This window comes from Adiantum capillus-veneris, chromosome 11 (assembly GCF_014529385.1).
Source record: "Adiantum capillus-veneris isolate H3 chromosome 11, ASM1452938v2, whole genome shotgun sequence".
NCBI classification, from domain to species: domain Eukaryota; kingdom Viridiplantae; phylum Streptophyta; class Polypodiopsida; order Polypodiales; family Pteridaceae; genus Adiantum; species Adiantum capillus-veneris.
In genome coordinates, this window is record NC_140941.1 from 131979932 (window position 1) to 132005644 (window position 25713).

General features: G+C 47.3%; 1 protein-coding gene across 1 annotated transcript in view; it reads left to right on the top strand.

Moving 5' to 3' along the window:
* The window catches only part of LOC147448023 (uncharacterized), a 56682-nt gene extending 31482 nt beyond the window's left edge, over nucleotides 1-25200 (top strand). The window contains exon 2 of the mRNA XM_086523922.1: nucleotides 24184-25200. Coding sequence (XP_086380048.1) covers nucleotides 24184-24822 — 639 coding nt within the window. The 3' untranslated portion in view covers nucleotides 24823-25200. The remainder of the gene's footprint in view (nucleotides 1-24183) is intronic.
* Nucleotides 25201-25713: the final 513 nt, after the last annotated feature.

A 25713-nucleotide genomic window follows, 5' to 3' on the forward strand; every position in this document is an offset into this window, starting at 1 on the left:
GATTCCGTTGGGCTCCCACTGGTCATCTGACCATCTATCCTCATTGGGACTGCATCCAAAAGTGCAATGTGGCCCAATTGTCGGATACTTTCCGTTGGTAGTCACACCTTGACTTTAGGCCTGTATTGAGTTCACTCCCTAGTATCCACCAACTTGCTAAGTGTGACAAGGGGACCTATATGATCTTGCTCTGAGCCTAGACATTCTCTTACTATACGAATTCCAGTGCCGACCACTTCCCGTTTGCTGGTGAAACTACCGTTCATATTGGCCATACAATGTCCGACCGTTTGCTACTTCAAGAAGAGGGTCTCAAAAATAAAACAAAACCCATTGGAAAGAAACCAACAACTAAAGTTAGCAGTTGCCACGTCCTCGTGACATAGTTAACAGCTGCCACGTCCCCGTGACACTGCCAATGCACTCTGACTGTCAATGTAGATAGTGTTGGCAGTGTTGTGTCCAACATCCAAATCAACCATAAGGCGTCCGAGCCATACACACTCAACCGTAGCTGTGAAGACTGCCCTGTACTTAGCCTCACAACTCGAAGTGGCCACAGTAGGTTGCTTCTTGCTCAATCATGATATACATGAATTGCCAAGCATGAAACAAAAACCACTTGTGGACATTCGCGTGTCAAAACAACCAACCCAATCTGAGTCCGAAAAAGCATGTAAGTCTGGCGGCAATGATCCCCCCTTGGGATAAAACAAGCCAAGATGTAAAGTGCCACTAAGGTAGCGGAAAATCCTCTTGACAGTCGGCCAATGCTTAGACCCTGGGCTATGCATAAATTTGCTGACGTGTGAGACTGCAAACTGAATATCTGGCCTCGTGTTGCATACATAAATGAGGCCGCCAACAGCAGTTTGATAAAGAGTGACATCAGCAAGATCGCCAGCATCATGTAGACTCAACTTCAAACCTGTTTCCATGGGAGTGGCAATAGGTTTGCAATCCTCAAGTCCAAACATACATAGCAATGTCTCTATGTAACTTTTCTGACACAAGGCAATACCACCATCACACTGCTTAAACTGTATACCCAAGTAATGATGCAACAACCCCAAATCTTTCATCTTGAAAGTAGCATTCAAATCAGCCTTAAATTCAGCAATATGTCTCTCATTTGGTTCAGTGATCAGCAAATCATCGACATAAAGAACCACAATGAGAAGTATATCAGCCTCACGCTTTACATACAATGTGCTTTCTGTTGGACTGTTACGAAAGCCTCGTTTGACCAAATGAGTGTCAACTTTCTCATACCAAGCACGAGGAGATTGCTTCAACCCATACAAAGCCTTCTTACATCTGCACACTTTGTCCTCTTGTCCTTTCTTGACAAAACCGCGAGGCTACGTTACTTAAACTTCCTCAAATATGTCACCATTCAAGAAAGCAGTAACAATGTCTGATTGATGTACATCCCAACCAAAATGAGCTGCCAATGCACATAGAAAACGCACAGTAGTCATTCGACAAGTGGGAGCATAAGTCTCTTCATAATCTATGCCTTTTTGCTGTGCATAACCCATTGCAACAAGTCGAGCCTTATGGCGATCGATCTCACTATCCGGCTTGCGTTTCAACTTGTAAACCCACTTCGTACCAATGGCCTTTTTGCCAAGAGGCAAATCACATGAAGTCCATGTGTCATCTTCTATAGTGCATCATATTTTGATTGCATGGCAGCCATCCAATTTTTTGAATTTTGTGCTTCATCAAAAGACAAAGGCTCCTCAACATCATGTAAGATAGACACTGCCAAAGCATAACAATTTGATGCATAAGATGCATGGCAAGAGCTTGAACGAGTACGACTAGACAAAGGTGCATCCAATTTACTGTCACGCAAAGTGTGCACTAGCCATTTTGGCATACCTCTAGCTTGCTCATTTTCAGCACTTTCCTCATCAAGTACATCATGCACATCTGCATTAGTAATAGGCTGATCTGTAACATTTTCAGAAACCCCCATAGGTTGTACATTTGTCTCATTAGAACTTACATTCGTATTTCCACCACTGAAAAGAGGCAACAAAGTGTCATAAATGTTCTGTGAGCTTACATTACTGTCTCTAGTACATGGCAACAATGGCTGAACAGAATCTTTTACAAACACTACATCCCGTGAAACCAGAATACGTTTAGTTTGCGGATGATACAACCTGTAACCTTTGCTTTCAGCACTATAACCACCAAAAATACATTTGACAGCCTTATCATCCAATTTTTTGCGCTGTGTTTGTAAAAGATGCCAAACAACCAAAAACACGCATGTGCTCAATAGAAGGCTTTCTATCATGCAATGCTTTATATAGAGTAATAGATTGCAACGCTTTCGTAGGACACCTGTTTAGTACATAAGTGGCACACATGATGGCCTCAAGCCAAAAAGAATGCGGCAAAGCTTGACTTTTGACCATACATCGTGACCATACATCGTGCCATTTCCGTAAGTGACCTGTTTTTTCTCTCAGCAACACCATTTTGCTGAGGTATATAAGGCACTTTACATTGGTGTTTTATCCCATGACTAGCCAGAAATGCATTGAATTCATGAGACATATACCCCCCCCCTCGATCGGAACGAAGGGTGCCCATAGTACATTTCGAGACATTTTCAGCCATAGCTAGAAATTGTTTGAAGCACATAAAACTTCGGACTTCGCTCTAAGCGGAAATACCCATGCATGCCTGGAGTAATCATCAATGAAAGTCACGAAGTACAGGTAATTGCCCAAGGACGGAGTTTACATGGGCCCACAAACATCACTATGCACAAGCTGCAACCTGCATGTGGCCCTAACTGAACTATCCTTTGGAAACTTAGAACGCTGCATTTTACCCAGAATACAGCCTTCACAAACATGTTTGATAGGTGCTTCAACAGGCGGCAAAGAAGCAACCATATCAGATTTCTGCAAACGTAGCAAACTCGCAAAATTCAGATGACCAAAACGTGCACGTCAAAGTTTTGCATTTGAAATAGCCCTTGAATCTGCAACAGCATTTGCAAAATTTTGTCCACACTTGTCATACAAAAGGCCAGATGCAACAATTTCATCGCTAAAACTGAGATCATGAACTGCACATCTGTCATCCACAAATTTGACTACAAGTCAAAGTATAGCAAGTGCGGATACAGACAAGAGATTCTTCTTGATCCCAGGTACATAAAGTGTATCAACAAGCGTGAAGGAACTGCCATTTGTAGCAGTAAGCACAATCTTTTCAACTCCCTGAACCAGATAAGAGGTATGGTTGGCACAAGTGACTGAATTCCCATGAGGGACAGGCTCGAGAGAGGTGAACAATTCACGATGTGAGGTAATGTGCTTTGTAGCACCACTGTCGAAATACCACATGTGTGAATCTGCAGCAACTGACAAGCATGCATCATGGACAGGAGGATTATAAGTGCACTCTGTGCTAAAAGCCCATTCTGCATCAACATCAGCAACAGTCTCCTTTCACAGAAGAATCAACAATGGTTGCATTTGTAGTGGAACCAGCATTTGCAGTTGAACCACCCTGTTTCTTCTTAGCCTCTTTGGCCTTCAACTTAGGACACTGCTTGATCAAGTGATCGTTAGCTTTACAATTATGGCAACGCATCTTCTTTTTGCCCTTATCCCCAGATGTTCCAGACGAATTGCTGTTAGCAAAAGCATTAGGAACAGAAGTTTTGCCACTCGCAGCAGAATCATAAGAAGTGGTTGCATTGCTGTTACCACCCTTTCTTTGAGAAGCAGTAAAAGCCTGTTCAACTGCACGCTGTCTAGTCCTGTTTTTTCTGGAAAGTGACTCTTGCAATAGCAATGTGCATAATGCATCAAACTTGACAATTTTTGGATTTCCTTGGGTCATAAGTCCCCAAGTACTAGCAAAAGTCTGGTAAGAATCAGGTAAGGCATCAAGAACAGTCTGCACAAGGGAACTGTCTGAAATGACTTCACCTACAAAAATAAGTTGCTCATTGATATCCTTGACACCAGCAAGAAAAGTGTCCATATCATCTTCCTCATGCATAATCTTCGACTCCAGCATACATGCTTCTAAAAATGTAGCGTTGGAACGCTGTTGGGCTGACACCCGCTCGCTGCTGCTGTTTTCTTTACGCTGCGCCATCGCCCCCTCCCCCCCCTCCCCAGCGTGCCCGCCTGCCCTCTCTGTCCCCCCGCCAGCCCTCGCTGTCCCCCTTGATGCCCTGCTTGTCCGCGCGTTGCCCCACCCTTGCAGTAGCAGCTCGCGACTTTGCCACTGCTGCAGCCCCGCCCGCCGCTGCCGACCCCCTATTGCAGCCGCTCCCACCATTGCCGCCCCCGCCCGCTGCTGCTAGCGCTCCCGCATTAGCCGTCCCCACCCGTTCCCCCCGCGGCCTGCCTGCTCTTTTTCCTCACAGTTGCATCCTGCATATCGGTACTTACGGCATCGACTCCGTTTTGGGGCAATGTTTTGCGTGCCAAGTTGCAGATTCCGTCCGCCTTACTCTTCTTACGCCACAGCAGCAGACACAGATGGAGGCTCCAGCTTCGCCACAGAGGGACTCGCCTGAAGCCACCTCGCCCGACCCCGTTGAGCCCACCATTCGACTTGCTCTTTCGCCGACAGAGCAAGTGAGCCTTGCCGCAGAGGTAGAGCGCTTGCAGGCGACTTCGGTCATCTGCAAGGTTCTCGGCACCCGTCCTAGCAGAGGAGAGCTGCGAGACCTTCTCCAGGCCCGCCTTCTCGCAGAGGTGGGCAAGATCTTGGATGTCGAGATGCTCGGACGGGGGTACTACCAGATCGAGTTCGAGACTTCCGAGATGGCCTCCAAGGTCATAGCTCTGAGTCCACTGGCCATCCGAGCATCACGCGCCCACTTTCGACAGTGGCGACATGGTTTTGACCCGACTTCGGATGTGCTAGTAGAGGAGGCAGACATCCCCATCTCAGTCTGCTTTCCGGGTTTACAGAGGGAGTACCTTCCACTTCTCTCCAGGATTGGCTCCGCCATCGGGACTGTCCTGGAGACACCTCGTACGGCAGCATCAATAGCTGCCAAGGCGGCTGGCATCCCTTCAGTTCGAGTTTTGGTCAGAGATACCCACACGCTCCCGAAGGTCATCCTTATGCCTCGGGTGAGTGGGGGTTGGTTTAGACAAAGTGTGGAGTACTTGGGTCTCCCGAACCAGTGCTTCATTTGCAGACAAATGGGCCACCTAGCGAAGGCCTGTCCACGGAGGAGGCCATGACCTTCACCTCAGCCTCAACCCTAGCCTACCAAGGTTTGGCCGCAGCCACAGCCAGCGGCACAGCGCACAGATTCAGAGCCACCCTCTGAGCCTGGGGCTCCAGCGGAGGAGGGGTGGCAGGAGGCCCGTGGTCATCGACGCAAGGGGCCACAGCGACAGCCTGGCACTCAGAGTGGCCCTCAGGTGCCTACTCAGCAGTAGTGGGTTCCCACGGGGAACCGCTTTGGTCCTCTTGAGCAGGAGAAGCCCCCTACGTCAGCCTCCACCTCCGCTTCACCCTCGCCAACCGCCCCACCTTCAGAGTTCCCCTCCCCCGCCCTCTGCTCTCGTCCACTCCCCACCTCGCCCCCCTGTCTGTGTTGCCCCACCCCGCTTCTCTTCTCCCCCCCCCCCCCCCCCCCCCCCCAGCTCCTTCTCCCCCTCCTCCTGCTTCAGTACCACAGTCGACTCAGGAGACTGGTCCCTCTGAAACCGGCCTGTTCAATCCAAAAAGGGCGGTAGACTTTACTTCAAACCTTGATTTAGCTTTCACCCATTATTAGTCGTCTATTATACCTGCGCTATAGTGACACAAGAGAGGGGAATGGGATACAGATGCTAGAATGCACCTGTATGAGAAGACCGACACCAGATTGGCCCCTAACTTAGGCGCCCCTTTCGGTATTTCTTTATTGTTTAAAAGAGGGAATAAACGCTGTGGTTCTTTCCAAGCTGCCCCGCACAACCTTGGCTGAATTTTGATTGTTCTAGCCTGATTTCGGCAGCATAGCTGTACTAGAACCCTTCACGGTCAGTATTCCCACGCATTAAATGACTTTCCCGACGCATACGGGCACTTTGCAAAACCTGGCGAGAATCTGCAGCACGCTGAACTCTCTGTTTTCAGCCCCAAAAATGCGCAAGATCACCTGTACAGCGGTCCCCTTGCGTCCCCGAACCTCCTGGGGGTATTAGGGTCCGTTTAGGGCCAAAACCCTAAACCTGCAAAAATACACAGCAGGCTGTAATTTACTGTTTTGGGCTCCGTTTCGCTTGCCGGTCGCATCCGTAGCAAGTCCTCGAGCTCCCGCACCTGTAGGGCTACTTGCCCTATGAATCGGACGAGATTTCTGGCGTGAAACCTCTCCGAATTCACCTGTTCCTGCGGGGGAATTAGCCGCTAGCTAATCCAGTACCTGTGCAAGAGGCTCTTGCCTCGGCAATCGCGCATGAACCCACACAACTGTACATTGGTCAAATGAAAAGCCCACTAGAGGGGCATAACATACTGCCAAAGGGGAGAGAGAGGGCAGTGCGTAGCGTGCAGGGCATCACTCCTGGCACCGCACTGTGCATAAGAGGGAAAGCAAGCACTCCATAGCTCTTAACCTGTGACAAAAACTGAAAATGAGGCTCTCCCCCTCCTAAATTCAGCGCCACTTCTTGTTGCATGAGGCAAGTGCACCAGAAGGTGCCACTTGGCACATTTACAAGCATTTTCCCGTTTCGGGGTTGCCGTCTAAAAATATCCCAACCGGTTGCCCAGTTGACTTCACGGCAGAGTAAGAAAATGTTCCCCTTGTCATTCCGGAGGTAATGACGTCAATACATTTTCAGGTCCCAAAATAGCAGTTCCCTAAAATTTAGGAGATGCTGCCGTTATATCTTTCTAGGTCATCCGACCCTCTTTGTACACTGCGGCCACATCCAGAACTGAAATGTAGCCTCTGTAGCAAAGGATTCCACTTTGGCTAGTCAATGACCCCACTTGGCTAACCATAGTCCTTGTCCAACCTTAGTGCTCTCTTGCCCTCAGGCCTGGACTCCCTCTGGACAGTTCCACACTAGCTATGCAATGCAGGGCAGTTAGATTTCCCGAGGGGTGTTTCCAAAAAGTGAAAGTAAATAGATAATAAGAAAGAAATCAACAAAAAGGGTAGATAGTAGTCACACGCTGGTGACATACCCCCCTCTTGAAATCTCAAACGTCCTCGTTTGCATCTATGTCGTACATGCTCACTGTTAACACTGATGTATTTAACACCTGTCGACACATATACGACACATACATGCTCATTGTCAACCCTGGTGTATTCAACACCTCGTCGACTCATGTATTGCCTGCGTGTGAACCCTGTCCCAATGACATAGTGGTAGCTGCGCACTCTGCCATTGCTTTGAGTCACTAACTTTCCAATGACAAAATGGTAGCTGCACATTTTGCCATTGTCTTATAGTACACGTTGGATCCCGTAACACTTTCGAGCATACCCAAACCGACAGTTTAAGAATGCAGTTACACATGTACTCTTGAATAGAAGCAATCACTGTATCCTTGACAAACTGACAAGAAATACTCACTTCTATAGGACTAACCAAACTTTTGGACATTCCATAAGAGCAATTGCCAAACTGACAATCTGTACAGCTCTAACATTCATGTAACAGGTATTTCATTTGAGCTCACTTTAAATACCTTGTACATCATTTGTTTCAGAAGCCATTGTCACACTGACAATCCATGTAGCTTTGAAACTCAAGGGGTCAAGGTAGGTTGCAAATCGAAGGCTTCCAGGTAAAGTGATAACACAGTTGGTGACTTTGCAAGTTCACCTTCTTCCATCCACTTAGCATCCATTGGTGGATAGTTTCTGAACTTTACCAAGTAACGCCTAGCAACCTTGCCTTTCACTTTCCTTTCTTTGTGTGCAAAAATCTGTTCCGGGACCAAGATCTCGTCAAGTTCCTTGACTTCCGGCTGATCTTCAGCTGGCATATCTTCTGGCACATCACCCACATAGGGTCTGAGAAGACTCACATGAAACACATTGTGAATCTTCCAACTGTCAGGCAATTTCAGCCTATATGCAACATCACTGATTATGTCGCATACTTGAAAAGGCCCATAGTAACGCATGCTGAGCTTTGGAAACAGTCTTTCCTTGCCCTTCATCTTCTTTAACCTTGCCTTTTCAAAGCGTAAAAGCACCCAATCACCAAGTGAATATACCACTTCACGACGGTGACGATCAGCTGCTTTCTTTTGCTTTGCCCGAGTCCTTTCTAAGGCCACTTTGACCTTCTGGTACATTTCATCCATGTCCTGAACATACTTATCTGCTTCAAATATCTTGTCCTTTGTATGCAATATGGGAGGAACTTTCTTGCCACCTTCAACTATCTCAAAAGGTGCCTTGCCAGTTGATGAATGCATTGTATTATTGTATGCATACTCCACCAATGGCAAATACTGCTCCCACTTTCCTTTATGCTCTGACACATAGCACTTCAGCAGATCTAGGACAGTAGAATTTGCTTCTTCTGACTGCCCATCTGTTTGAGGATGAAATGACGAAGAGAATTTGAGCGTTGTGCCCATGTTCTCAAACAAGCCTCTCCAGAACAAACTTGTCATGCGTGGATCATGGTCGCTAACAATCGACTGTGGCATGCCATGATACTTGAAAATATTGCTCATAAACAAGCGTGCCATCTGATCTGGCTTTATCTTCTTCCTGACAGGAATAAAATGAGCCTGTTTGCTGAATCTGCAAATAATGGTCCAAATACCATCATTTCCTGTCTGCGTTCTCGGAAGATCAAAGATAAAATCCATAGCAATACTTTCCCATGGTTTATCTGGAATAGGTAGTGGTTGCAATAACCCTGGTGCCTTTTGCCTGTCAAACTTGACTTTTTGGCATATTAGGCATTCTCGCACAAAGGCATCCACATCTCTTCTCAATGTAGGCCAGTAGAAGAATGTCTCAACCGCTTTAACTGTAGCATCGATACCACGATGCCCTGCATACGGTGGGACATGACTCTCTTCCATAACTTTGCGTCGCAATGGCTTTGTGACACACAATCTGCCATGCATCATCATGAATCCGTCTTTTAGAAGATAGTGTTCATGACGACGTCCTTGCATTAGCTGCTCGAAGACCCTTGCAAAATCTTCATCATTTTCATATTGTTCTCTCATATCAGCAAGTGCATGATGATAAGGATTTGACACAGCTGAAATTTGTGGCTTCCTTGATAAGGCATCAGCCACAACGTTCTTCTTGCCTTCTACATGCACAATCTGAAAATGGAACATGGACAAGATATTTGCCCATCGCATATGCTTCTCAGATAACTTTGTCTGTGTCAAGAAGTACTGCAAGGTCTGATGGTCCGTTTGGACAACAAAGTCTGCACCTAGCAGGTAGTGTTTCCAACTTAAGAGCGCATGAATCACAGCCAGTAACTCTTTCTCATAGACCTGCATGGTCATCTCTGGCCCTTGCAAAATTCTGCTCTCATAGGCTACTACCCTGCCATCTTGCATTAGCACTGCACCAATGCTACTACCACAGGCATCACACTGGACCACAAATGTCTTCCTAAGATCTGGCAACACAATGACTGGATCTGAAGTCATCTTTTCCTTTAAGAGATTTAAAGCTGAAATCTCTTTCTGTGTCCATCTGATGGTGACTGCCTTCTTTTGAAGAGCATGTAAAGGTGAAGTAATCTCAGCAAAATTTCGGATAAACCTTCTGTAATAGGAGCATAGTCCCAAAAAGCTTCGGACATCATGCACCGTCTTCAAATTTGGCCATGACTTGATCGCTTCAACTTTTCCAGGATCCATTCTGACACCATCCTTTGAGACAATGTGTCCCAGAAAGTGAATCTCTTCCAGAAAAAACTCACTTTTCTTTGCATTGATGAGCAACCTATGACTGCGTAGCTCTTTGAACACAATGGCCAAGTGATGCCTATGCTCCTCTTCATTCTTTGAGTAGACTATCATGTCATCAAAGAATGTACCAACAAACTGTTGGTGTGGACGGAAAATTCTGTCCATCATCCTATTGAACGTAGCAGGAGCATTTGTGAGACCAAAGGGCATCACTAAAAATTCGTAAAGGCCAAACGTCGTTCTAAAAGCAGTCTTGTGCACATCCTCTGATCTAATGCGAATCTGATGGTACCCACTCTTTAGATCTATTCTGCTAAACATAGCTGCTCCTTCTAATTTGTCCATAATATCATCAATTCTAGGTATAGGGAACCTATTCTTGATGGTATTCTTGTTCAGTGCACGGTAGTCGATGCACATACGCCATAAGCCATCCTTTTTCTGCACAAACAACATTGGAGAATAGAATGGAGATGAACTGGGCTGAATCAGTCTCTTTTCTAAGAGCTCCTGTACTTGGCCCATTATCTCTTTCTGCTGAGCCGCACTAACCCTGTACGGAGGCTTATTTGGTGGGCTACTGCCTGGCACCAAATCTATCGCATGGTCCTCGGGTCTCTCTGGCGGTAATTGAGACGGTAATGAATCGGAAAAAGAGTCACTATACTGTTGTAAAAACATTGACCTTTCTTTATCTAGCACAGATAAATTTGATTCATCACAATCTGACACTTCACGTGCAAAAACCAAGTACGCAGAAAGATGCTTTTTCATTACAGAAGTAATAGCAGAAGCTGATACAGTAGGAATAGACTCCCCTTTAAGCTTTACATCCAGAATGTGAGTCTTTCCCCTACTCTGTACAGTGATCTTTTTGTTGTAGGCATCCATGATTCCCTGTACACGAAATAACCAAGGAATACCTAACAACACATCACATCCGTCCAGTGGCATGATGTAAAATTCTTCAGCATCTACATGGGACTGGATATGTAGACGCAACTTTCCAATGATGGGTGTCACAGCCTCTGTATAGCCAGTACATGCCAAACCTACCTCTGCTGTATACCCCATCTCTTCAGGTATGATTCCCAACTTTGAAGCCAATTCTGGGGAAATGAAGTTGGCTTTGGCACCTGGATCAAAGAAGATAAGCACTGTTTGATCCCTGACCTTTCCCCATGCTCTGCAAAGGTCACTTGCATCTGAATTTGGCTTATCGCACACCATATCTGGCACTAGACCAGCCATGGGCTTCTTTCCTTTCCTGTCCTCCTTGTCTTCAGAATCAGCTAGCCTTTTCTTTGTAGGACAGTTGTAAGCAATGTGGCCAGGCTGCTCACATATAAAGCATTTGTTTTCTGTCCTCAAGACCTTCTTTTGCTCTTCTGACTTGCGAGGAAAACGTCTTTTCCATTTCGTTGCTGGTCCTTTTTCTGATTCAGCTGTAGCTTTGTCTTTCCCTGCGTTGGCTGACTCCTGAGTCCCTTTAGGAGCCTCATTGGGAACGTGCTTCTTGGCTGAATTTTTCTTGCCTGATCCTACCTTGACGCCAGTGTTAAATTCACAATCATCTCCCTTGAGCAAACCATTGCCAGTGTTTGCTACCTCGATGAGCTGCGTCAAAGTAGTGACTTTTGTCTTCGTACAGTACTTTCTCAATCCTTTAGGTAGGCCACAACAGTATTTTTCAATCTATTCTGTCAATGGCACAAACCTATAGGAAGTTACTGGAAGTAGAGCTTTCCAAAACTTCCGATTGTAATCATCCAGATTTCTGCAAGTGGCAGCATTAAGCTGGTGCCATTTTGTCATGACATCTGCTTCAAAGTCATCAGATAACCATGCTGCTGCAAAAATCTCCTTGAAGTAAATCCATGTGGATGGAGCTTGCCCTTGAAGCAATAAAGTTGTCCACCATTGTCCCGCATTCCCTGTCAAGAAAGTGGCTGCCTTGCGGACCTTTGAAGCCTCTGTAAAGTTTCCCCCTGCATAGGCCTTGTCAAACTGCTGGAGGAATGAGAGAGCCTTCTTTCTGTCATCAAACCCTGTAAAGGTCGTGAAAGTTACACCTTTGCCACCTTCTTTGTACGGAGTTGGCCTCTCCAGCGGCGTTAAATTGTCATATGGAAGTGACTGAAACATGGGAACACTATTAGGGTTCATCTGTGTTCCTTGGCCGCTATTAACGTGACCTGGAAATGCCATATTGGCTGCTGATTTGTAATTCCAGCCATACCAAAATTTGTCAGTGGCATCCCAAATTGGCCCTTAGTGCTCTGAAACCCTGGTTGCATACCCATGACACTGTACATGGGGTTAGGCATCATCGTTTGAGCACCCCCAAACACTGTTCCTGGCGTGTAAAACTGATTTCCAGGTGCATGACCAGCCATGCTCTGGAATACGGATCCACCTCCAAAATAGCCAGGGTGTACTGAAGGTGGTGGGAAGACCTGTTGCATAGCCTGTAGGTTGCTTTCCTGCCCATTAGAACCAGCTATAGGCTGTTGAAAGGTGGCGGGCTGAACTGGTACAGCTTGAAAGACTAGCATCTCAGCCATCTGTTCTTGCACCTTAGGCATAGGTTGTGGAGACTGCATGTTCTCCGTCAAGTGTATAGGTGTTTCCATTGACTGTGCGGTATGAATCACCTGTACTCGAGTCTTAACAGGCTTTTGAATATGATCCAGTGACCCAACTTGCTGAGACGGAACAGGAGGTTGCAGAAAGGCTAAAAACCTCGGGTTCTGCATTACTTGTGTGAACATAGCCACAGCAGTAGCCAACTGGGTCCTGAATATATCGTCATCTGTCTGTGGTGGTCTTGAGGACTCACCCACTTCATGTGTCTGTTGACCCTGTGAAGAGGAAACCTCTTCAGTCACATCATCTGGTCTGTCAGCCATAATTGCAATTCCCTGTGTCTGGTTTATGATCCCCTGTGTCTTCAAGCCCAAAACTGACCAAGGCTCACTTCTATGGGAAAAAGTGATTTAATCCCGTCGATGGAACCATGAAACCGGCCTGTTCAATCCAAAAAGGGCGGTAAACTTTACTTCAAACCTTGATTTAGCTTTCACCCATTATTAGTCGTCTATTATACCTGCGCTATAGTGACACAAGAGAGGGGAATGGGATACAGATGCTAGAATGCACCTGTATGAGAAGACCGACACCAGATTGGCCCCTAACTTAGGCGCCCCTTTCTGTATTTCTTTATTGTTTAAAAGAGGGAATAAACGTTGTGGTTCTTTCCAAGCTGCCCCGCACAACCTTGGCTGAATTTTGATTGTTCTAGCCTGATTTCGGCAGCATAACTGTACTAGAACCCTTCACGGTCAGTATTCCCACGCATTAAATGACTTTCCCGACGCATACGGGCACTTTGCAAAACCTGGCGAGAATCTGCAGCACGCTGAACTCTCTGTTTTCAGCCCCAAAAATGCGCAAGATCACCTGTACAGCGGTCCCCTTGCGTCCCCGAACCTCCTGGGGGTATTAGGGTCCGTTTAGGGCCAAAACCCTAAACCTGCAAAAATACACAGCAGGCTGTAATTTACTGTTTTGGGCTCCGTTTCGCTTGCCGGTCGCATCCGTAGCAAGTCCTCGAGCTCCCGCACCTGTAGGGCTACTTGCCCTTTGAATCGGACGAGATTTCTGGCGTGAAACCTCTCCGAATTCACCTTTTCCTGCGGGGGAATTAGCCGCTAGCTAATCCAGTACCTGTGCAAGAGGCTCTTGCCTCGGCAATCGCGCATGAACCCACACAACTGTACATTGGTCAAATGAAGAGCCCACCAGAGGGGCATAACATACTGCCAAAGGGGAGAGAGAGGGCAGTGCGTAGCATGCAGGGCATCACTCCTGGCACCGCACTGTGCATAAGAGGGAAAGCAAGCACTCCATAGCTCTTAACCTGTGACAAAAACTGAAAATGAGGCTCTCCCCCTCCTAAATTCAGCGCCACTTCTTGTTGCATGAGGCAAGTGCACCAGAAGGTGCCACTTGGCACATTTACAAGCATTTTCCCGTTTCGGGGTTGCCGTCTAAAAATATCCCAACCGGTTGCCCAGTTGACTTCACGGCAGAGTAAGAAAATGTTCCCCTTGTCATTCCGGAGGTAATGACGTCAATACATTTTCAGGTCCCAAAATAGCAGTTCCCTAAAATTTAGGAGATGCTGCCGTTATATCTTTCTAGGTCATCCGACCCTCTTTGTACACTGCGGCCACATCCAGAACTGAAATGTAGCCTCTGTAGCAAAGGATTCCACTTTGGCTAGTCAATGACCCCACTTGGCTAACCATAGTCCTTGTCCAACCTTAGTGCTCTCTTGCCCTCAGGCCTGGACTCCCTCTGGACAGTTCCACACTAGCTATGCAATGCAGGGCAGTTAGATTTCCCGAGGGGTGTTTCCAAAAAGTGAAAGTAAATAGATAATAAGAAAGAAATCAACAAAAAGGGTAGATAAGTCACACGCTGGTGACACCCTCGCTGGTGGCTAGGAGATCTCTTGGCAGCGCCTTTGCCACGAGTCGCCTAGCGAGAGAGGGTCAGCCCTTCTTGCGGCCCCCTCTGCAGATTCAGACATCTTCCCTTGCAGCTATCCCTCGTGGTCTGATGAGCATTGACCTCTGACGCTGCTGGGATTTCTTCGATTACGGGTTCACTCGCTTTCTCGGCGATTCCGCAGCAGACCACGAGGCAGCCTGCTTCAAGGTCCACGCTTTGTTCCTCGCTGCTAGGGGGACAGAGGCCTTGGACTCAGCAGTTGGTTTCTCCTTCCCCCTCTGTGGTAGAACCGAGACAGAGTGGTCCCTCGACTCAGTGGTGGGATGGTTGCATACACAGGTTCTCGAGTTCTCTCACCACATGGGAGAACTTGGAGTTACAGATTTGCTGCAGACTTTGTGGCCACTGGCCAAGTTTGCGGTGACACCCCCAGACTCAGCAGGATGTAGGCACATTGTGGTGTACTTTTTTACTGATACGCAGTGTTTGCCTTGCTATGTATACATTCATGAGGACTCTTGGACAGAGGAGGTTGCTTTACGCACGGCTCGCTCTGCTTGGGCTTGGGCCAGGCACTCACTGCAGTCTCGCCTATCTAGAGGACGCTCGGATGCGGATTACTCCCCATCCAAGCCAGCCTCGAAGATAGCCCGTCTTGCTGCTGCGGCAGCATCTGTTCTCTCTCGCTCCCCATGAGGATCGTCTCGTGGAACGTGCAGGGACTAGGTGGGCCCCAGTTTCAACGACAGCGGGGCCGATTGCGTCAGGAGGTTCAGCGCTGCCTTGTGGGAGGAGAGATTGATCTCCTTATGCTTCAGGAGCACCATCTGTCTGAGAGCCGCATTAGACGTTGTGGTTAGCTCTTGCGTGGACGTTATGATACTTTTTGGTCAGCTGCTTTTGGACCTGGAGGCTTCGAGGGTGGGGTATGTATGACTATTGCGGACTCATTGCAGCAGGCCATTGTGGGCAGAGGGATTATTGTGCCAGGCAGGGCTCAGTGGATTACTATGCAGGTTTAGGGTGGCCTTGTGGGCTTCCTGAACATCTATGCGTCCAATATGGCGAGTGATCGTGCAGAGTTTTGGTCACATATTGTTGAGTCTTTGCCACAGGTTGACCATTGGTGTGTAGGAGGGGACTTCAACATGTTGGAGGACCCTTCTGACAGGATCGGAGGCAGCCATGCTACTGTGTATTGAGTCAAGTTAGCATCTTGGGAGAGGTTGTGTATGACTTTGAGGGTCTTGGATACATGGCAGCATTCTGGCTTTGTGAGGCCTCTAGAGAGTCTTGCCTTCTCTAGATCAGACCGCAGAGTGGGAGGAGTGAATCTATCGCGGATAGATCGCTTCTACACTAGTGACCACTTCAGTGACTTGGGGGGATCAGTGGGCATCCTGGCAGGGACATCCTTCTCGGACCATGCACCAGTGATCCTCATAGTGGCAGACAAGCAGAGGAGTGGGAGCACGATGCTTCGCATCCCGATTCCCAGAGCGGGTCTTGTTGGACTCAGCACTCAGAGAGCGGGTAGAGGCTCTCTGGACAGAGAGCATGGACAGCCAGGCTCTACCTGCAGACAGAGTGGCCTTAGGCCTAGCTTAGCTTAGCCACTTTTTTCTCTAGGAGTCTCTGGCTCGACGGGCTGCAGCGAGAGAGGAGGAGCAGCGTCTCAGAAGAGGCATTGCTTCACTACAGAGGATGCAGGAGCAGCATCCAGACAGTCCATGGTTGGAGGAGCAGTTACAGTAGGCTCGACAGGAGCTTGCTTGCACAGAGGAGAGGCGCCATGAGTTTGCCTTTCACCGACAGGCATCTCAATGGACTGAGGTGGGTGACAGAGTGACAGGTGCTTTTTTTGAGACAGTGGGACCTCGGCACTGGCATGCCAAGGTCAATCAGTTGAGGAGACCCGATGGGTCAGTTGTTTGTGAGCCCGAGGATATGTGTGCAGTTGCTACTGACTTTTAACGTGAGTTACTGTCGGCTGAGCCCCAGTCAGAGAGAGAGGATGCATGCAGGGAGCAGGTTTGGGCACAGATGCCTTGTCTTGTGACTGAGGAGATGTGCCAGAGGCTAGAGATGCCTCTTCAGCTTGAGGAGCTGCACACGGCTCTTAGGGCCCTCCCTCGTGGTAGCTGTCCAGGTGAGGATGGGTTGACTCCCAGCTTCTTCTTGGAGTACTGGGACTTGCTTGGCCCATATCTTTGTAGTGCCTTTCAGTACATTCTGCACACAGGAGTGATGCCGGATAGCATGAGTGAGGGCCTGATTTACCTCATTCCAAAGGAGGGTGGCTCCTTGGATGAGATTCGACAGTGGCGCCCCATCACCATCCTCAACTCAGCCTACAAAATTCTTGCCAAGGCTGTGAGTGAGGGCCTGATTTACCTCATTCCAAAGGAGGGTGGCTCCTTGGATGAGATTCGACAGTGGCGCCCCATCACCATCCTCAACTCAGCCTACAAAATTCTTGCCAAGGCTGTGAGTTTGAGGATTCAGCCACTTTTGGAGAGCCTTATACATGGGACTCAGACAGGTTTTGTAAAGGAACGCAGTATCCTTGACAACATCTTCACTTTCTGGGAGGCTTCTGCCTTGGCACGACTCCGTGGGGAGGACCTTGTGATTCTTCTTCTCGATTTTGAGAAGGCATATGACAGAGTTGACTGGGACTTTCTAGAGGGCACGCTACGTAGGATGGGCTTCTCAGATGCTTGGATCAGAGGGGTGTCAGCTTTGTACAGACAGGCTCACAGTCAGGTGCTTTTGGCAGGAGGTAGAGGTGAGCGCTTCATGCTCACACGATTGGTCAGACAGGGTTGTCCTCTTGCCCCCTTTCTCTTTCTGTTCTATGCGGAGGCGATGAGCAGATTTTTGGTGTCACAGCAGGTTGGTCTGAGGGGGTTAGCACTCCCTATACGGGGAGATGAGCTTCTGGACGCTGAGTTTGCCGACGACTCAGCCTTGTACTTAGAGGGCCAGGAGGCCAATCTACACAGATGTGAGCAGGCTTTGGAGACCTTCTGCTTTGCATCGGGCGCACTGATCAACTGGAGAAAGACAGAGGCTTTCTCGGTTGGCAGTGCTCCTGTGCCAGATTGGGGTCCCATGGCAGCAGGTCCAGCGCGCTCTCTAGGTGACTGGCTAGAGTTCACAGGTTTGTCAGAGGAGGTGGAGGTTGTCCAGCTACATGGCATGAGAGGGGTGCAGAGCATGTGTCAGGACATCTCAGAGTCAGTTCAAGCTTAGTGGCTCACGCCTCTCGAGCCAGTAGCACCCCGGTGGATGGGAGCCTTCACACGACTGGAGGTTCTCATTTCAGTCAGGGCCTGCTCAGAGACTGTTCCAGCCCTATTCTTCGAGCTTCAGGGCGGGGGACGATTACGAGTTACAGTAGAGGCCCTGCAGGTAGCAGAGTGCTGTTTCCAGAGGATCCGAGTTGTGGGCATCTGTGGGAGGACTTGCGTCATAGACCCTGACCCAGCAGCTCTTGAGACTGGACACTGGAGGCTATGGGCTTGGGAGTGTTGTCCACTGGCACGAGTACAGTGGGATCCTAGTGAGTGGCTATGGAGGGACCCCTTCTTTTCTGCAGACTGCCCAGGAGTCCCCTTCTTTCAGTACACTGTTCGGCTTGGAGGTCATATACTTGCAGCACAGAGAGAGGTCTGCCCCGCTGCAGCACGTCATTGGCAGGAGGAGGGCCTCGCAGTCGAGTTCTTGGCAGCTTTCTGGCAAAGGTTGTGGGATTCCAGACAGCCGAGGCGCGTCACTTTGTTCCAGTGGCTGGTTGCACACAGAGCCACAGCAGTAGGGAGTTGGCTTGTGCATAGTGGTCTCTCGGCCGCATGTGTAGCCTGTGACCAGTTGGACAACAAGGTTGCACACAGAGCCACAGCAGTAGGGAGTTGGCTTGTGCATAGTGGTCTCTCGGCCGCATGTGTAGCCTGTGACCAGTTGGTGGAGAGTCAGCGTCACTGTCTTTGGGACTGTCCCTCGAACCAGCAAGAGTGGCTACGAGTTCTTCAGCTGATGCCTGTCCTCTCCACGGCTTGACAGTACACTTGGGGGGCAGCGGCTTGGTCCACCCTCACGGGCCCGGCACTTCAGTTTGAGCTATCTTCCACCAGCAGGATGATAGTGATGCAGGGGGAGCGACCTACACTCCAGCCTGCTATAGATCTTACTCCACAGAAGTGGTGCAGTGAGAGAGAGGAGTGTTGGGAGCTCATCAGCGGCCCAACTCTCTGGTTCATCTGGCGGGCCCGCTGTTTTCGCATCTTTGAGGCTCGCCCTGTGCCACCAGCAGAGACTGTTCGTGACTTTTGGCTAGAGCTGATCCATACTCTCAGAGGACAGCTTGAGGGACTACAGGGCAGCGCCGACCGCATGCGGGAGCGTCGCGAGGCTTTCCTTCGACTTTGGCGCCTTGGGCCTTTCTACACCATTGTCCAAGGGATGCTCAGATGGCACTACTGTCCACCTGTGTGGATCTTCCCTCCTCCCATCTCTTGATTTAGCCTCATTGTATATATGCTGTTTTTTCATTGGGAGAGTCTCCCCATCATGCTTGTTGTAGCCCTCTCCTGCAGAGGTGGATGTAGCCCTATGGGCAGTTTTCATTAACTAATAGAAGGATCTTTTTCTCGGAAAAAAAAAAATCTTCGACTCCAGCTCTTTACGCAGCAAAGCAATTTTAGCCTCATTGCGGCTTGCATAAAGACCTGCTAGAATATCCCAAGTCTGTTTTGTAGATTTTGTTGAACGGACGTGAGGAACAATGGTGCGCCTCACATACAACGCAATCAATGCATGAGCCTGCGCATCCTTTACATCCCAACGAGCTTGTTCTGCCGTAGGCAAAACAACTCTAATAGCAGCAATCCTTGCAGCAAGACGTGCAACATCCTCAACATCGCCTACATCCTCAGAACTAGGACGTACATCAATGCCCTGCACAATATTCCAGACGCCCTTTGACACAAGAACGTGTTGCATCATATAAGCCCACTTAGGGTAATTGTCTCCATCCAACCTGTCCTCAACAGCAAACATCTTGAAGACATCTTTGTTGTTGTCAGCCATGGTAAATGTTGCACCTGATGTGAAAACTGCCCGAAAATAGGAGAAATGGAGCGAGAACAACACGTGCTATATAGCACAAATAGGAGAAGACTGTAAAGCACTTGTTATGCAGAAATCGGCACTGATAGAAATTCTGCTTAAAATGACGAAATTGCCTGTGCAAACTTGCCTGTAGTGGAAACGGAGGCCGAAATGAACCCGAATCAGAAATCTGAGCAGACTAAGCTCTACGAGCTTGCCCGAAATATTTGTCGACCTGCGAACACTCGCCAAACCTCACTGTAGTCGGACAAAGTGAGCAGGCGTGTGCTGGAGCAGCAGGCGACTAAGCCCGGGAGGACGTAACCTGCTCTGATACCAATTGTTGGAATTAGGGTTGCAGAGAAACGCACACAGCTTGGAGAAGACGAAGGAAGCTCAAGGCACACAATAGAGAGTGTGTTACTTAGTGTGCAATGGAAAGATGGATAGCCCTAGAGTGATGGGCGTATATACAATGCTCGGGGGAAAAAACCTCCTAAAGAGGGAAAAAATTGCCTCGACGGCCCTAGCGTGTTCACACACATCACTACCACATGTATATGGTAACAATCCCAAGGGGGGATCATTGCCGCCAGATTTACATGCTTTTTCGGACTCAGATTGGTGGGCTAGTTGTTTTGACACGCAAGTGTCCACGAGTGGTTTTTGTTTCATGCTCGGCAGTTCATGCATATCATGGTTGAGCAAGAAGCAGCCTTGCGTGGCCCCTTCTAGTTGTGAGGCTGAGTACAGGGCAGTCTTCACAACTACGGTTGAGTGTGTATGGCTCAGACACCTTATGGTTGATTTGGGTGTTGGACAGGACACTACCAACACTATCTACATTGACAGTTAGAGCGTGTTGGCAGTTGCGAGGAACCTAGTTTTTCATGCTTGCACAAAGCACATTGAGGTGCATTACCATTATGTCAGGGAGAGGCTCTAAGCAAGAGAGATCAACTTGGCTTATGTGTCAACATAGGATTATGGTCCAAATAGCATCATGCTCACTTTGAGTCCTCCTTAGATCAAAGCTAAGATCATTGCTTTACTTTCCCAAAGGTTATCTAGAATAGGTAAAGGCTGTAGGAATCCTATCAATTTGTGTCTGTCAATTTTTCCTTTCTAGCACACTACACGAGTGCGCACAAACTCGTCCGTGTCCTTCTTGAGCTGAGGCTAGTAGCAATACTTGTCCACCCCCTTCAAGGTCGCCTTGATGTCTCTGTGTCCAACAAAAGGTGGATTGTGGCACTCCGTCGACACCTTTTGCCTTAGTCGACACGTCACACATCAATTTTCGCATCAAATAATCTTCCTTGAGAGAATACCCTACAACTGTCACCCCACAGTGTACCGTGTTAAAGATGTCTGCAAAATCTGTATCTGTAACATACTAGAGTATAGGGAAGTGCCATGCCCTTTGAGGACATGATCAGTCCACAAAGGGGAATAGGTTTAGCAAGCAGGTTTCGTATCAATAAAGAAGATAGTGAAGCCCGACCAATCGACGAAAGTGTTTGTCTCACAAATTTTCAGATTACATGGCATGCCTCAATCTATAGTGTCAGATAGACACCCTAGATTCAAGAGCTTGTTTTGGAGAGCAGTGTGGAAGAATATAGCTACACAATTTAAATTTTGTTCGTCGTTTCATCCACAGACAGATGGAAAGTCTAATACAGCCAATTCAACGGTTTTGGATTTGTTGGAGTCTCATATTTCTGACAATAAGACTCAATGGGAGAAATATTCACCATTGGTGGAGTTTGCTTACAACAATACTGTTGACACATCTATGGGGAAGGCGCCATTAGAGATCGTTGAGGGTATCAGAAAGGCTCCACAGATTCTGTGCCACAAGGACAAGATTTTTGAAGCAGATTAGTACTCAGAGGATCTAGAGATTGCCTTTGCTAAGGTGAAGGAGGCTTTGTAGAAGTCTCAAGCACGGCTTGAAAAGGCAGCAGACACGACGTTAGTTGGTAGCAGACAAGCATTGACGTGACTTGCAATTGAAGGAGAATGATTGGGTGCTACTTCGGTTTGAGAAAGCACGCCTATCAAAGAGGAAGGGTAAAGACTCAAGAGAGGCTTTTCCCAAGCTCAATATGCAATACTACGGGCCCTTCCAGGTTCAAGAAAAGGTCAACGATGTATCCTTTCGAGTGAAGTTGCCAGATACACAATGCTTTTTATGTGAGTCTCTTGAGACCTTTTGAAGGTGAGGTGCTGGGAACAGAGAACCAGAGCAGCAACCAAAAGTGGAAGAGACGGAAGAGATTCTTATTCCAAAATAGGTCTCGACGCGCAAGGAAAGGAAAGTGAAGGGTAATCTGTTCCTCCGGTATTTGGTCAAGTTCAAGAACCATCGGGCTCTTGATGCAAAGTGGATGGCGGAGGAGGATTATCAGATACTCCTCAGTTACTAGAGTTGCACCTTGAGGCTTTTGGTTTAGCTGTGACTATTCCGGAAGTGCACTTCGAATCAATGGGTTGAATATGGTGTGGTGCATGCTACACAAGAGGGGAGCCCCACTCCACTCCTTTGTCACATATTACCTAGGAAAAATGAAATCACTAATTTCTCCATGAGATATTAGGGGTACTAACAAAGTGAAAGTATTCTGCGTAATAAATTTATGAAAAATGTACATTGAAAATGAGAATTCCTAAAAAGAACATGTGCTCTCTCATGTGTGTATATCTGAGCACGTGTCAGAAAGATGAAATGACTGCATCATTTTATCTGTTCACCTGATAGGTGATGTGATTATATAGTAATGACATTTAATAGATCAAGACATCTGTGGAAAGATCTGCACAGTTTGGATTTGATTGCTAAATAAGTTACATTGATTATGCTTTGTATTTGGGATCTTCTGGGATAATATGATGTATGTTCAGTGAGTAGTGTCTTTTGTGCAAGTGGTTGGCGTGTGTGTGCGCGTGCATAGAGTCGGTGTCTACTGAGCTAGTTTTTTGCATGCTAATCGAGGACAATTACTCTTCTTTCGGGGGGGGGGGATGTAACATATTGTGATGACGTGGCACTTGAAGGCAAGACGAGATTAAACCCAAGGGGGCCGAAGTGATGATGTGGCGATTTTTAGCGAAAGTGACACATGGCATGCACTTTTGCAAATTGTGCCGTGATGTACGGGCTGCTGACATGGCAGCTGTATGACAGCTTTTCGGCCAGATTTTGGGGGACTGTTTTTGGAGGCTCTTGCTTTTGGGGGCGCCCTGTTTACGGCCCCTCTATAACCTATATGAGTGTGCCAAGGGGGTGAGTCCGGAGATTGTGCATGTTGCAAATCTCTCCCCTTGGTAGTTGTACTCTATGATTATCAATAAGGAAAGAAGTTCTGAAAGGTTCGCCAGACTTTGGGGCCGGTTCATTTGGGTGTCCAAGCCTAGAACATCATTCACAAGAGTTATTGTGGCTACATCATCCATGGAGTTGATAGAGTCTTACATTGAGGTATTGCAATTGTATACATTCCATTTACGCAATCGAAAGCAAGTAACACATTTGTAACGGTGTGGTAGGCCCTTGAGAGGGTCTTTGTGAAAATAACTCTTTTTAGTATTTCCAACACGTCCCAAATGCAACCTTGTATTGGACTCATGGGGTCAAGTTGCAGTTTTGGTGTGCTTCAAACATACAAACGTATTGGTCATTCTAAATGTTTGGAATGGGTACTATTACGACCGCAAACGTACTAAATGTATTTGTTTTCAAAAATTAGCCCGGCCATACCTGACACACATTGAACCTACTTAACCACCTTGTCAGTTCAGCTGCTCCATTGCTTGCATGAAATCAAATGCATACAAGGAGAGAGGACTCTTGGTATCAAAAGCAGTCTGAAAGATTACTTCAAAGCTCCCCGGGGGTTGGAAGGGAGGGGTGCCTGCTGCTGAGGCTATTTGGGTCCTCTGATGTGCGCTATTCTCTTATTCCTCTTGTTTTGTTCTGACACAATTACAGGGTTTAATTGCAGTCGTTTCTCTGGTGTGATCATCTTGTTGCTTGTTTGTCCTTATTTTTCTGTTTGTTCGAGCCCTTTCCTTGTGGTGTTGCTTGCTGTTTTGGTCAAAAGGAGGATGGTTTATTCTTCTAAAATGGTTGTTCTTTTCCATGATTCTTTTATTGTAAACTTGTTTAGCCTCCCATTTTCCTCTTCTTGAAAGTTTCTTGAGAACACAAAACTCTGGTATACATGTTTAGCTGCTCGTTAGATGAGAGGCCTGTGGCGCAAATTGCTCTCCTTTTGCAGTCCTTGTTTTCTGAAAAGGTTGTGCGGTTTTTGAATGGCCCAGCTGTAGAGTACTGAATAAAGCCAGGAAAAGACATTACTTTTCAAGTTAGCCTGCAACTAAGAGCATTTTCTTTACCAGGAATGTTAGGGTGCAAATGCAAACCACTTGTGCGAGTAAAATGTGCAAGTAAGTAGCTATGTAAACATATGGCAAGTGGGAAGCGTAGCTGGGGTTGCTCAATAGACAGGGGTGTTGTCATTCAGGTCTCTGTTTCAAAGATGTGCATCATCAATTGAGATTAGGTTTTGCAATTTTGCTCCTCTAAAGGTCCACACATACTTGCCTAGGGTTTGAGATCTCTTGCTTTCATTGTGACAGAAACTTGTGCCCAAAAGGAAGTCTGCCAAAGCTGCCGCCGAGACAAAAATTCCAGTGGTCAAAACTATTGTGATGAAGGAAACTGGTGCTGCTAAGGGCCTGGCGCCAGAAAAGGGACCCGGATGGTGTTTCGTTTGCCAACGCAACTGTGTTACTGAGGTTGCTCTGAGGCAGCACTTGGAAGGAAAGGGGCACAGGAAACAGGTGGAGCGCCAGAAATTACGAGCAGAGGTGGCTTCAAAAATCGCGGAGGAAGATGGGGGGGTCTCAAACATGCTAGAGCAAGTCTGGGTGCAAGTTTCAATGATGGGCAAACCAGCTCGAGCCGGGAAGTCAAAGAAGAAACCAAAAGTCGAAGAGGCTCGAAAGGATGCTCAACCTACCGATGTCAAACCTAATGCTGAAGGAGAGCCCACAGCCACAAAGAAAAAAGTGGTGGAAATGGTGCGGTGCGAGCTTTGTAACGTGGAATGTAATAGCCAGACAGTTCTAGAGTTCCATTTTGGAGGCAAAAAGCATGCAGCTAGACTGAAAAAGTCACAGGAGTCAGCTGTAGCTTGTACTACAGAGCAAACCGTTGCGACAACAGAGCAACCTGCTTTGACTAGTACAGAACAACCCGCTGCGACATGTCAGTAACAAAGCCTCTAATGAATCATTACAAATAGTTTGCGGAGTGCGAAAGACATGATCCCAAAACAGATTAGTGATGTCAATGCTAGCTCATGCCTGAGTTGTTTTTCAAAGAGCTGATTTGCACTCTCATTAACTTTAAGGGGCTTTGTACAATGGATTGCGGACTTGACAAGCTACTGCGACCAACAAAGGTACAAGGGGGTTTATGTGAGGTTTAGTGCTTGATATTTCTTTTTTGTTTAGGCAATCTTGTTCACTTATGCGACAAAGTACTATGGGCAGGGAAGGAGTTCTGCCTTTCCCTTTTGGGCTCCTTTGTGGTGATCAATTTGTTATTGTTGTTTTCTTTGTGAGTTCATTAATTATGCCAGATTGCAAGGTGCCTTTTATTTCAAATTCATGAAACCTGAGTATCCTGTACACGATTGCTGAAGTTTATGGTCCTTTTTCCCCCGTCTAATGTGAGACTAGGATTTTCAAGATCAAATAATAATGCTTCAATTCTGGAGAGTGATGTCATTTGATAGGTCTTTTAAATTTTCATGTAACCTGACTGAAGTAGTGTTGCTATTATACTCACATCAGTATCTGGCATTGGCCCTTAATGAATATGTAGATTTCTTCACATATACCCAATACTGGGTCATAAATATATGTTTGAAAGTTGAAGATGAAAATATTCATGTGATTGCTCATATGCTATACTGGTAGGTATTATGCTTAATGCCAAAATTTGGGACAATCAAAGATTGCAGGTAGGAATTTATGAGAGTAAGTGGAGGATAGTGTGGGAAAGTAAGAGTAAGTATATTGATGGATGTACGCTTTTTGGTAACATTTATAAATCACCAGCATTGTGGTGGGTACCTCACAACGGTGTTTCAGGGACGGAAT